Source organism: Panthera onca, chromosome C1, assembly GCF_046562875.1.
Source record: "Panthera onca isolate mPanOnc1 chromosome C1, mPanOnc1 haplotype 2, whole genome shotgun sequence".
Classification (NCBI taxonomy): Eukaryota; Metazoa; Chordata; class Mammalia; order Carnivora; family Felidae; genus Panthera; species Panthera onca.
The window spans coordinates 63,069,201-63,083,229 of NC_138346.1; the positions used below are offsets into that span (position 1 = coordinate 63,069,201).

The window sequence follows — 14,029 nt, forward strand, 5'->3', positions numbered from 1 at the left end:
ACAACCACACTCTGCTTCAATGCCAGCTTGCTGTACTACAGTCAGGAAGTTATCCCCCGACAGATATTCAAAGCAATCGTGGCGTTCGTCTCATGTTTTCCTTTCTCTCAAAGGTTTATAGTCTTGTATTGCCTTTTGTACAATGCCTAATAACAGCTTCCTCACATTTTTTCTAGTTTTATGTTGTTTATGACATAAGAGCTAGCCCAGCACTCAGAAGCAGAGGATGTCCTCCACCTTGAATATAATTCCATCCCATTACCACCCAATTCCCGCTCACCCTCTAGCTAAATGACTTTCTCTCAACCATTAGGTTTTACTTTAAATATCACTTCCTCAGTGAAGCATCCCACATTCCCCATCAGTGAAATCAAGTCTCCCTTCTATACTGTATTAATATAATTGTTAATGCCATCTCACTCACCAGTCCTTAAGCTTTATAACGGCAGGGATAGGATTACCTGGTTTACTACTTAAATTCCCGCTCCAAGCTCCAGTACTTACCCCCAAACCAAGTACATAGTAGGTGCTTAATAAGTATTTGTTGAAAAAGTAAACATATCAGATAAGACAACCTCTGAAGAACATATGGTTTACAATACATATGAAAATTTCACACTCTAAAGAAAAGATAAACCTCAATTTTCAAAGCATGTTTTCATAAGCCAGCAAAAATAATGCTATTTAAAATATTTGTTGTACTGGGGCACTTTGGTGGCTCATTCAATTGAGTGTCTGACTTAGCTTGGGTCATGATCTTGTGGTCAATGAGTTCGAACCCTGAGTCAGGCTCTGTGCGGACAGCTCGGAGCCTGGAGCCTGCTTTGGATTTAGTCTCCCTCTCTGCCCCTCCCCCACTCATGCTCTGTTCTTGCTGTCTCTCAAAAACGAATAAATGTTAAAAAAATTTTTTTTGAATATTTGTTGTACTATTTTATATAACAGCATATATCATGTACAAACATATTCAGCAATTCGAAGTTTTTAACTTAAACTCTACATTATTATAAAATTCTATGCAATATAACCCAAAAGTACAGAATACCAAAAATGAAGACACAGAAGTAGTTTTGTTACTGTTTACAGAAGGGGAGGTGGAGTACAATTATGAGTATGTCACACCAAAACTTTGAAGAGACCTGGGTTCTAGTGCTAACTCCAAGTTAATAACGTCCAGCTTTAGCATTCTATGGGGAAAAAAATCCACATTTTGCATTTAAGTTTGAAAATATGCAATTTCTTATGATTACAGTAACATAAATAAATTCTAACTTTCTTCTATTCTAACATTTTACTTACCAGAAGTCAGATCTTTATAGTTTTGTTGGTTTGTCAAAACCTGAGTAAGAACAGACCGCATCGCTCCTCCCATTTTAGTTAGATCTTCTAAAAAGGAAATTTGAGGTTCCAAAAGCTGAAGAACTTTGTTAAGGTCTTTTTCTGATGGTACATCGGCTGCTGTAAAAACATATAATTAACTTCCTTTAAGATATTTTGCTAAGAATAACAATATTTTATTCTTTTCAAATTATAGCAACTTGGGTAAGAGTATTTTATAATCAAAAAATATAAGAACTCAGTTTAGAAGGTAGTTATCCACCCAGAGCCCAGCCTAGGGTAGACTTGCTCAGGAATTCAATTCTCTGAGAAAAGGTAAAGGGGGAAAAGAGATGACTTCATAAGATATTAAGCATTTAATCTGGTTAAAAGGGATTCAATTTGAGGGTCCTATACTTCCAAATATATAAATGTAATCATAACATCATTTCAAAATTAGTGTTTAAGAAAAAGTAAGATCATTCTCTAAAATAAAACAAGACATTTTGAAACCAAATAATATTGAGAGTAGTGTAAGAATATTAGAACAAAATTATGTCAGCTCTAAATTTAAACCTGTGTAGCAAATAACCCATCCTCTATCATATTCTAAAAATACAAACTCATGTTAGCTGGAGGTCAAAGCAAGCAAAATGAAAAATAGCTGTTTTCATAAACATGAATGTTTTTACTAAAATAGTTTTAAGATACCAGACAAGATATGTCTAGTAGAGCTAGAGGAAGAGAGTAGAAAGTTGTACAGCAACTGAAAAAGAATATTTAGGAGAGGGAAAAAAAGTGATTCTTCAGAGAAACCGAGTCTTAAAGGAAGAAATAAATAATGAGATTTAGAGCTCAGATATAATTGGCAAAGAAGATGCATCATAAGGGAGCTAATGGGGGGCCTGTGTGTCCAGGAAAGGGGATATCAATTTCATTCAATATTTATTCAGTACCTACTACATTGATAGGCACTGAGAAGCAAAACTAAATAAAACCTAGTTTCTACCCCCCAAGGAACTCACAACCCAGCTCAAAGATGATCTGTGAATGAAATTTTAGGTAACTCTTGACTCCTGAGACCCAAAACTAAAAAACCTTACTTTCTCAGTGGATTACTAATACTGTATATTATTCATCTTCATATCCTCCCCGATGACTTAGGCAGTAACACAGCAGATATTTAATTCACATTTGCAAAGGTTCTAGATGAGCTCTGACACTGGTCTGAGGATTGTAGAGTGAAATGAGAAATGGAACTCAAGGCATCTGCCAAACAACAAGATCTCTGAGTTTCTATTACGCTGAATTAGATGATTTCAAGTCCTTTCTTTAATTTTAAACAGTGATCTCTACACAAAGCAATGTAGTAATTTTTCTGGCACAGCAAGAAGAAATGAATGCTGAGCACAAGTCGTAATACGGAAAGGAAATCTTCATGAACCTAAGTTCATGAAGTTCATCTGAAGACAAAAAAGTGCTTCTATTCATATTTGCAAAACAAATAATTATCAAATTAAATAGCAAATAAATAGCAAATAATTATCAAAGCTATGTACCTAGGTCATCTACCTTTTATAACTGCTAAAGGTAACTAAAGGAAAAAATAAACATAATGTACTTTTGTGTGAATTGCTCCCTGATCTAATGGTAAGGTTTAAAGTTCTCATAATAAATGATTTCTACCTATTACTCTTCTAAAATAGGACATTTATAATACAAAATGTAAATTCCCAAAAACTCTATTAACTAGTATACGAGAAATAGCACAAAAGGCAAGTTCAATAACCAGCTGGCATCCAGGTCCTTCATTCCAAAGAGAGGGTAGTTTGAGGCTAAATCAAAGAAATATTTCTTCCTATATTTTAAGTAATATTTCTTCCTATATTTATATGCTCTGAGAGGGGTAGAAGTAGTTAACAAAGGATTGTAGATTTTGTTTAAAATGTAGAAATATAGTAGTATAAGTGTTTGCTCACAATGAGAATAACATGGTATTTTAGAAATGATGAAGATGCTAAATATTTCTTCACACTCCAATGATGGGGGATAGACAGAAGATTAAAACGTGTGCCATAGTTTCAAACTGGATTTAAGATTATTTATGGTAAATACATAATTTAAAACCTCTAAAAGTAATTCAAGATGTAGTCCCTTAAATGATAAAAATACAAGTATCATCAGAAAAGTAAATTACCACACTAATTGATATCTGTAACTTACAAGGTCAGACTGACGACTTTAACAGATAATATCCAAATCCAAAATATTTAGTAAAGTATGTTAATCAAGATTGTGACTAAATCTTAAAAAGCAAGAAGAATATCTACATGTTTCTTTTTTCTTTTCAATACTATCATGATGCTTACACCCATACATTCTACCTGTAAGATGGGAGTGAGCAATTTCTCTCATAAGCTGTTATATATGGAGGTGAATAAAAATATATAGACATCTACAAAAAAAAGAGAGAAAGAGAACTGGTGAAAAAGTAGTTTATCTTCTAAAAATCTAAGTTAAAGTCACACATTTCCAGGACTTCTTAATTCTGTTATAGCACAATATAATCGTAAAGTCACTTTAACCCCATAAAATGATCATTTCCTCATCCGCAAAAGGCCAACTAAGTTTGATTCAACATATCTATGATCTCAGGAACAGAAAGTTCCAAACTGTGCCTACTAAAAGGTTATAAGATTATAAGGTATCTGTTAGGTTATATAATTGATGTATATACTAAAGTATGTTTTTATTTAGTATCTGTATTTCATAGTCTTGTCATAAAACACGGTAAACAAAAAAAATGATATCTGAAAAAAATTCACTTCATTATTCATACTAAATTCTGTTAATTGGAAACTTAAAAAGACTACTAACAAAGAGTAGATTAAACATACCTGGTTCATTATAGCCTTCTCTTAAGTACTGAATAAGACAAAAAATAAATCTTGGAAGAACAAATTCAGACATCATCAGTAAGTCTTTGGGGACACAGGGAATATTTGAACTTGATTTAATTTGATGCCTTTTGCAAAACCTGTAATATGAAAAAGAAAAAAAATTAACAGTGATATCTAATCTGCCAGAAACATATTATCACTATATTTACAATATCCATAAACAGAATGCAGACCAATATGATTCTTATCAAGGTACCATGTTAAAAGACTGTAAATGAGTCTTTAAATCAAAAATGTGGCTGAGGGGGATTTCCTCCTAATAAAAGACTACACTAGCTAGGTTCCAACTAGAATATAAAAAGAAAATCTCATTACAGGGTTTAATATTTTTAACTGCAATTTATTATTTTTACATACTACTTTGTTACTTCCACTCTTTATAAACCATTAAGTAGAAACTGATCATATCCTAAGAATTTGCATTTTCTATTCCTTAATTATTTCTAATTCATTGTATTAATGAATACATAAGTGATAGAAATACTTAGTTTATTTGAAAAATTAATATAGTACACTTAAGTATATACATTCCTTCTAATCTTGTTTATACTTATTTTAAAGTATGATTGATATACTTGGACAAAAATGAAGCAAACTATTCTGTATTCACAATCCAAATGATCACAAATATGGTATTTTGTGACAACACAGAATAACCACACTAAACATATAAAATATCTAGAAACAAACTTATTAGAAAGAATGCAAAAACTATCTCACCTGAAAAGCATAAAAGATCTAAATAGAGAAAAACTACATTCTCAAATGGAAAAAATAATTTAAAAAAAAAATTTTTTAAATATTTAGTTTTGAGAGAGAAAGAGTACATGCACCCACAAGCGGGGGAGAGGTGGGGAGGGCTAGACAGAAGATCCATAGGACCCTCTATGCTGACAGCAGAGAGCCCGATGTGGGGTTCAAATTCAGGAACTGCGAGATCATGACCTGAGCTGAAGTCAACCACTTAAACCAGGCACCCCTAATTTTATTTTTCTTTAAATCAGTGCCACCAAGCTTGATACCATTACAGTTAAATCACAATGGGATTAACCACTAATTCTGAAGTTTAAATGCAAGAGCAAATATATAGGAAAAAATCTGTAAAACTTGGGAGAAATATGATTAATGATAGTGATTTAAACCTTAAAACATACCACAAAGCTATTATAATTAAAAATCTGTGGTAATAATGGGCTGCCTGGGTGGCTTAGTGGGTTGAGCGTCCGACTCCAGGTCATGATCTTACGGTTGATGAGTTCGAGCCCCGCATGGGGCTCTGTGCTGACAGCTCAGAGCCTGGAGCCTGCTTTGGATTCTGTGTCTCCCTCTCTCTGCCCCTCCCCGACACATTCTCTGTCTCAAAAATAAATAAACATTTAAAAAAAAAAACTGTAGTAATAAAATATCATCAAAGGACCACAATGGAGTATAGAAACAGACCATGTAAACCTGTGAATTTAATATAATAAATACGGCATTTCAATTCAATGTGGTAGGGAGAAGACATTCAACAAATTGCTTTAGGACAATTGATTACTTATATATGCAGGAAGTAAGTGTTATTCTTATCTTACACTACATACAAAATATATTTCATACACATCTAAGTGAAAAAAGTTACGAGGAAAAAAATAAACTATTCCGTCTACATTACCTCAAAGTACAGAAAGCATAACCAAGTTTAAGCCAAAAGCCATAAATGAAAGATAAAAATTAACTACATAAATCAATAACTTCTATACAGAAGACAAATTACAAATTAAAAATATATTTACAAGAGGCAAAACACACTAAACATTAGTATCTTTGATTAAGAACTCTTAAAAACGCTAAGAAAAAGAAAACAATTCAACAGAAAAAGCAGCCAAGGTCATGAACAATTCACCAAAAAAAATCCTGCTGAATGGCCAATAAACAAATAAAAAGATGCTCAAGTTCTCTAATAACCAAAGCAATGAATTATATTAAAATAAAAAATGAGTTGGGGCGCCTGGGTGGCTTGGTCGGTTAAGCGTCCGACTTCGGCTCCAGTCATGATCTCACAGTCCGTGAGTTCAAGCCCCGCGTTGCGCTCTGTGCTGACAGCTCAGAGCCTGGAGCCTGTTTCAGATTCTGTGTCTCCCTCTCTCTCTGCTCCTCCCCTGTTCATGCTCTGTCTCTCTCTGTCTCAAAAATAAATAAACGTTAAAAAAAATTTTTTTTAAATAAAAAATGAGTAACTAGAAAATAACCTTTTTGTGGTATCTAGTGAAATAACTGACATATGAATGGAGCCATTATAAAGAAAAGCTTAAGGGGAAATTTTCCATTTAGATGATAACATCCTTATCAATCTTTGCATAACAAGAAGTTAGATGATAACATCCTTATCAATCTTTGCATAACAAGAAGTTAAAAAAAAAAATTCAAACACTGTGATTCTTATGAAGCACACAGCACCATTTAGGAAGAGTTCTTACCAAACAAGCTGAACTTGACACCTAGTCTCTAGAGCTCACTTCCATTTATAAGAAGTATAGGGGTTAAAGGAAAAAGTTAAAAACACCCCAAAAAACAAATAGACAAATCATGAATGTAGACCATTATATAGGACAATGGATTTAATTTATGCAACCTGGCAGTGGCAAGAGGATAAAGAAGGTAGAAGGACCACTCTAGGTTTAAAAAAGCTTTAGAGATCCAATAAACATAATACGTGAACCAATCCTAACAAACCAACTTTACAAAGGTATTTTTTAAACAATCAGGGAGATCTAATTATGAACTGGGTAACATAACAAACAGTTCATTAGTTCATTAGATAATTTTATTAGGGGTGATAACAGCATTGTGATTATGATGTAGGAAAATATGCATGGATATTTGGTGATACTAAGGAATTATTTTATGTAGGTAGGACAGTAGCATCATTACAGTTATCATAGGAAAAGGAAGTCTTGTGTTCGAGATATATCTATAGAAATACTTACAGATAAAATGCTATATATATGGGATTTGCTTCAAAATAACACAGTGGGGTGAACTGAATTAGGTGGGAGTATGCCAAAGACCAACCAGAAGTTGTTAGTTGTTGAAACTGGGAGATGGATACATGAGGTTTCATTATGTTGTGCTCATTAAATAGAATGTGGGCCAATATCAAAGCCAGTAAGTATTCCATTCACATATTTAAGGCACCAAGTCAAATGAATGTAGTTTTAATTGGTCTTTAAATAAAAAATGTCACTGAAGGAGCTTTTTCCGAATAAAAGATCATAGTAGTTGGGTTCATTATGTGCATTGCCTTTATATATGTTTGAAATTTTCTGTACTAAAAAGCTAAAAGGGGCGCCTGGGTGGCTCCGTCGGTTAAGCGTCCGACTTCAGCTCAGGTCACGATCTCGCGGTCCGTGAGTTCGAGCCCCACGTCAGGCTCTGGGCTGATGGCTCAGAGCCTGGAGCCTGCTTCCGATTCTGTGTCTCCCTCTCTCTCTGCCCCTCCCCCATTCATGCTCTGTCTCTCTCTGTCCCAAAAATAAATAAACGTTAAAAAAAAAAAAATTTTTTTTTTAAATAAATAAATAAAAAGCTAAAAAATGCTTAAAAGAAAGGAATTATTTGAATTTTTTAAATAGAAATACTGGGGGCGCCTGGGTGGCTCGGTTGAGCATCAGACTTTGGCTCAGGTCATGGTCTCATGGTTTGCAAGTTCGAGCCCCACATTGGGCTCTCTGCTGTCAGCGCTGAGCCTGCTTTGGATCCTCTGTTGGGCTCCTTTGTCCCTCTCCCTCCCTCCCTCTCTCTCTCTCTCTCTCTGCCCCTCCCCCACTAGCATTCTCTCTGTCTCTCTCTCTCTCTCTCTCAAAAATCAACATTAAAAAAAAGGTAATACTGAAGCATGTCAGGGTGAGATGACAATATTTGGAATTTCCTTCAAAATACTTCAGAAAAACAGAAGAAAAGGACAAATGAAGCAAATGTGACAAAAATCTTGGTAAATAAATGTTGAGTCCAGTGATGGGTATACAGAGGTTCAATGTTCTCATCTTTATCTTTGTGTATGTTTGAAAATTTTGATAACACAAAAATCTTTTTCATCTTGAGGACTGGGGAAAGTTCACTTTACTAATTCATTGTTGAAAAGTACATTCAGAAATGTTTGTTATCATATACACGGAAGCGTATATAAATCCCGTTTCTGGTGATGTTCTAGCAAAATTTACTAAAACTTTTAGTGTTCAAAAGCAAATGAGCGGAAAAAAGCTTTGGTGGGTCTTGTCGCGGTTCCCACCTTTGCCTTCATCTCTGCAGCATGGTTTTCATAACCCGGCAATTTGTGCACTCTGTGTGCTCCTCATCCGCTACCTCAGCCTCCGTGAAGAAAATCATCATCAACTACATGTTGGTTACTGGCAGCAAGATGATGGGCACTGACATCACCCAGGTTGCTGCAGCAACTGGCCACAACGGTGTTGGTGGACCAGACAGAGGACATGCTGGCAAAATCTAGAAATGAGATTGAGGAAAGCCTTAGGAAAGTGCCAGAGAAGAAGTCTGCATAAAACCCCAAGGCGGGTGATGAATTTGTGGAGAAGACCCTGAGCAACCTATCAACCAGCATGGATGCAGCATCCATAGTCCACAGCATGGACTTGGTGGTAGAGGCCATGCTGGAGAATTTAAAGATGAAGAATGACTTCTTCAAGAGGTTGAACAAGTTTGCCTCTGAACGTACAATCTTTGCCAGCAACACTTCCTCTCTGCAGTCTACAAACATAGCCAATGCCACCATAAGACAGGACTGATTCGCTGGACTCCATTTCTTCAACCCAGTGCCCTTGATAAAGCTTGTGGAGGTCATTAAAACACCACTGACCGACCAGAATACACCTGAATCTCTGACAGACTTCAGCAAAGCCCTGGAAAACCATCCGGTTTCTTGTAAGAACACATCTGAGTTTATTGTGAACTGTCTCCTAGTGCCATACCTCATGGAAGCAGTCAGGCTGCATGAATGAGTAATGCATCCAAAGGAAGATATCAACACTGCTATGAAGCTAGGAGCTGGTTACTCCATGGGCCCATTTGAGCTTGATTACATAGGGCCGGATACTACAAAGTTCATCATGGACAGGCGGCATGAAATGGAACCCTTTGTTTCAACCCAGCCTGTCCTTGAAGAAGTTGGTAGCAGAGAATAAGCTTGGCAAGAAGACTGAAGAAGGACATTGCAAATACAAGTGAGGCACAGTTTCTCTGCCTCTGCAAAGAAACCCTGTAAGCAATGTACCAGCAGCCCCCCAAGTACCCATGGGAATGTTCTCTGGTCAGACATTCCCTCATACAGCATAGTCCGTTCGATGTGGGGTTTTTTTGTTTTGTTTTGTTTTTAATGTTAGAGACAGAGTGAAAGAGAACACATGCACACATGGAGAGGAAAAACAGAGAGACAGAGACAGAATCCTAAGCAGGCTCTGCACTGTCATTGCGGAGCCTGACACGGGGCTCGATCCCACAGCCCCAGGATTATGACCTGAGCTGAAATCAAGAGTCAGAGGTCCAACCAATAGAGCCACCCATGCACCCCCAATGTGCATTTTGATTGTAATCTATCTGAAGTAATTATTTACACTAGTTATAATAAGAGTAGATTCCTCCATTGAGAACTAGTTCCCTTTTATATTCTGTTCATTCTGTGTATTTTCTAACAAGTTTTATAACTCTTGAAGCAAACATTTTTCTGAACCTTATCATTTTCTTCTTAACGTTTATTTTGAGAAGGAGTGTAAGCGTGGGGAGGGGCAGAGAGAGAATCCCAAGCAGGCTCTGAGCTGTCAGCGCGCAGCCCAACACGGGGCTCAATCCCATAAAGCATGGGATCATGACCTGTGCTACAATCAAGTCAACATGCTTAACTGACTGAGCCACCCAGGTGCCCCAAACCTTATCATTTTCATAAAGAATTGCCTGGATCCATTCACTTGTAAAGGGGACAGCCCTTCCTCCTAGTGCGTGCTAAGTTCATCACTGCCAGACAGTAATGAGCCATTGGACACATATGTGGTGTGTCTGTGAATGCTAGAGTGAGCAGCACTTGCACCTTGCATTTTTGAGAACATATGCTACCTGCAGCTTCAAGCCTTACCCTACATTTTGGGCACAACATAAGATGTCATGTCTTTATTCAACTCCTGCTATTAGATTGGTAGGAATATCTCCATGGTTTGCAGGAAGAGGTGTTTTTTTAATTTTTTTTTTAATGTTTATTTATTTTTGACAGAGAGAGAGACAGAGCATGAGCAGGGGAAGGGCAGAGAGAGAGGGAGACACAGAATCTGAAGCAGGCTCCAGGCTCTGAGCTGTCAGCACAAAGCCCAACTCAGGGCTCGAACTCACAGACAGCGAGATCAAGACCTGAGCCGAAGTCAGACGCTCAACCGGGCCACCCAGGCACCCCGGAAGAGGTTTCATTCACATCCAAAATCTGAGTGATTATCGTCTCTTTTTTTTTTTCATGAGAAATCATTGCTGCAAACTGCCTATAAATTGATTCTAATAAAATGCAATCTTTTAACCTGTGAAAATTTGAATTAAAATAAACATGAGTATAATTTAAAAAAAAAGCAAATGGGCAGAGGGCAAAGGAAAAAAGAGAGAGAGAAAGAGACAAAGAAACAGACTTTTAGCTGTAGAGAACAAATTGATGGTTATCAAAGGGAGGTGGCTGGGGAGATGGGTGAAATAGGTAATGAGGATTAAGGAGTACATTTGTTGTGATTAGCACCAGGTATCGTATGGAAGTAATGAATCACAATATTGTACACCTGAAACTTTGACATCGTATGTTAACTATACTGGAATTAAAATAAAAATTTAATTTAAAAAAAACTTTAAGTGTTCATACCCCGCCCTAGCATTTCTACTTCTAGGGATTTATTACACAGAAATACTCCTAAATTTTTAAGACAGTATCTACAAAGATGTTTGCAATGCAAAAAAAAAAAAAAAAAAAAAAAAAAAAGGCTAGAAACAACTCGTGTTCAGTAATAAAGGTTATCCAAATTATGGTAGATCCATAAAATACTTTATGTTTGTTAAAGAGAATGAGGTAGATCAACAAGTACTGAAGTAGAATCATATCTAAGATAAATAGAGAAATGAACTACATAATAGTATACATATTGTAATATCTTTATAATTAAAATTTTGGAGAAAGAATAGGAAAGAAAATGTTAATACGTGTAAGAAAAAATATTTATATCAAATACATGTATCTGTGGAATATTAACCAGGAATATTAATTGGTGTAAATTAACCAGGAATACAATATATAACACACTCTAGCTTCTACATTAATTCTACCTATAATATTTGAATTTTGTGTAACAAACACATGCATAACTTTGTAATCAAAAGGAAAAGATTTACACTAAAAGCAAACAAACAATAAGTTATGTCATTCATTTGGTTTTAGTTCTACAATTTACAGTTTTAATTCTGAACATTTCTGGATTCATAGAGTCCTTTGAGAATCTAATGAAAGTTATAACTCTTTCTTAAGAAAAATACATACAGGGGCGCCTGGGTGGCTCAATCATTTAAGCATCTGGCTTCAGCTCAGGTCATAATCTCACTGCTCATGACTTTGAGCCCCACGTCCGTCTCTGTGCTAACAGCTCGGAGCCTGGAGCCTGGAGCCTGCTTCAGATTCTGTCTCCGTCTCTGGCTCTCTGTCTCTGTCTCACTCTCTCTCAAATATAAAACATATGAAAAGATTTTTTTAAAAACCATATTAAAAAAAGGAAGAAAGAAGGACCACAAAACAGAATGGTCACACACTGCTGAAGCCTATCTATCCTTAATGTTAGGTCAACAGATTACAGTGTAGAGAGATACAGATTTCCTCAGTCCTCAAGGCAGACAGATGGGCAGGGTCGGAGCAGCCTCCTCAATTGCTTCTGTGGCCCATCCAAATATCATTTCCATGTCTAGCATACTATGAAAAAGGTTAGGAAGTACTGTATCTTAAGGTCCAAACCTTTATTTTAAAGGTAAATATGGTTGGGGTACCTGGGTGGCTCAGTCGGTTAAGTATCCGACTTCAGCTCAGGTCATGATCTCATGGTTCATGGGTTCGAGCCCCATGTCGGGCTCTTTGCTGACAGCCCAGAGTCTGGAGCCTGCTTCTGTATCTCCCCCTCTCTCTGCCCCTCCCCCACTCTCACTCTGTCTCTCTGTCTCTGAAAAATAAATAAACATTAAAGATAAATAAGGTTGTGTCAAGATGGCCAAGTAGTTTAAGGCACCAGACTCAAGCACCTGCTTCATAAAGATAAATATGAACTTAAGAACATCTTTCAGCTGTGACACACAAAATCTAATAAGCAAAATCAAGGAAAGATTTCTATTTTTAAAAGCTTAAAAAAAAAAAAAAAAAAAAAAGCCTGGCCTGTGTGACAGGTTAGACAAGTGGTGATCGAAGATAATTTAATTATACTGCCTACAAGGATAAATATGAAGAACAAACAACAGATGAAAGGAAAGCCAGAAGAGAAGAATGGGAACACATACACTAAAGGATGCAATGAAAAACTTGACAGTTGAAAAGCAGGAAAAGAGAAAGGATTAGATGAAGGAGGGCACAGAAAGCTCTCTTAGACACTTTCCACGTAGAAAAGAAATGAATTCAAAAGTGCTACTGGGCAGCCAGTGAAGAACAATTTGAACAGTGTCAAGTGGCATCAAAGAGTGAAATTTCAACCTTGAACTAACTTTGCCCAAGGAACAAGAGTGGTCTAAGCAACCTAGGGACTGGGATTACAGGAGTATATCAGATGGCTATTGACCGAAAAAATTAATAGCCAGAAGACTTAAGGACCAAGCTCTGAGAGCTAGTTAAAATAATGTAAGACTGTGCAATACTGGTATAACGCATTATAAGATCAACAAAATTGGTTTTCATATTTCAAACTGATCATAGTGTGGGAACTAAAGCATCTTACATATTACATAGCAAGTGTTCAATGAAGACTTGAGGAAATGAATGAATCTAATAATAGAACACCAAGATGATTTCAAGGGCAGCCAGTTAAAAAATAACCAGACTTCCTGTGAACAACAACAACAACAACAAAAAGGACTAGACACCCATTTAATAATACGAGCTTTTCAATTATATTTTAAAGAACCACTGTATGCCTGACACTGACAACTTAGGCCCCAGGAATACAGGGGCCTTGCTCTCATGGAGCTAACTTTCTACTGGGGGAGTGAGTAGAAGATGACAGAGAAAGAAACAAAAACATAAATATGAATAATAAGCTCTGCAAAAATAATTTGACAGCATGATTTACAGAATGTGTCTACCAGGCTCCTTTAAATTGGGTTTGAAATGGAAGGCCTTTCCGAAGAGGTAATATTTAGGATACAGGCCAAATGACATAAAGAAGCTAGGCTAGGCACACCAAGCTCTGTAGGTGTATTGTCAAGAGGTCTGACAAAAGCCAACTGCGTATAAACAGGTATGAAAGATCTCTCCCCAAGTGAACAGGAAGAGGCCTTTCTAGACAACTGGTATGGCTCCAAAGAAAAAATGAGGCAGAAAGTAATGTGTTCACAATAGCAGCTCACAGATCACAGATACTTTCTTCAAAGAATCCAGCAGTTTTGAATGATTAAGAAGATTAAATATTCCTTAGTGGAGCAGGATGTTATGGCAATAATAGAAAGGTTGAACAGAACTACAGAAACAGTTAATAAAATAACCTCTCCAA

The 14,029-nt window shown here is 36.4% G+C and overlaps 1 protein-coding gene and 1 pseudogene across 1 annotated transcript in view; one reads left to right on the forward strand and one right to left on the reverse strand.

The window, feature by feature from the left end:
• Positions 1-14,029, reverse strand: part of UBR3 (ubiquitin protein ligase E3 component n-recognin 3) — a 237,715-nt gene that overhangs the window by 196,654 nt on the left and 27,032 nt on the right. The window contains exons 2-3 of the mRNA XM_081796370.1: positions 4,215-4,354; positions 1,300-1,458 (exon numbers count right to left, since the gene is read on the reverse strand). Of these exons, the coding sequence (XP_081652496.1) occupies positions 1,300-1,458; positions 4,215-4,354 (299 nt within the window). The remainder of the gene's footprint in view (positions 1-1,299; positions 1,459-4,214; positions 4,355-14,029) is intronic.
• LOC132671127 (hydroxyacyl-coenzyme A dehydrogenase, mitochondrial pseudogene) lies at positions 8,569-9,500 on the forward strand (annotated as a pseudogene).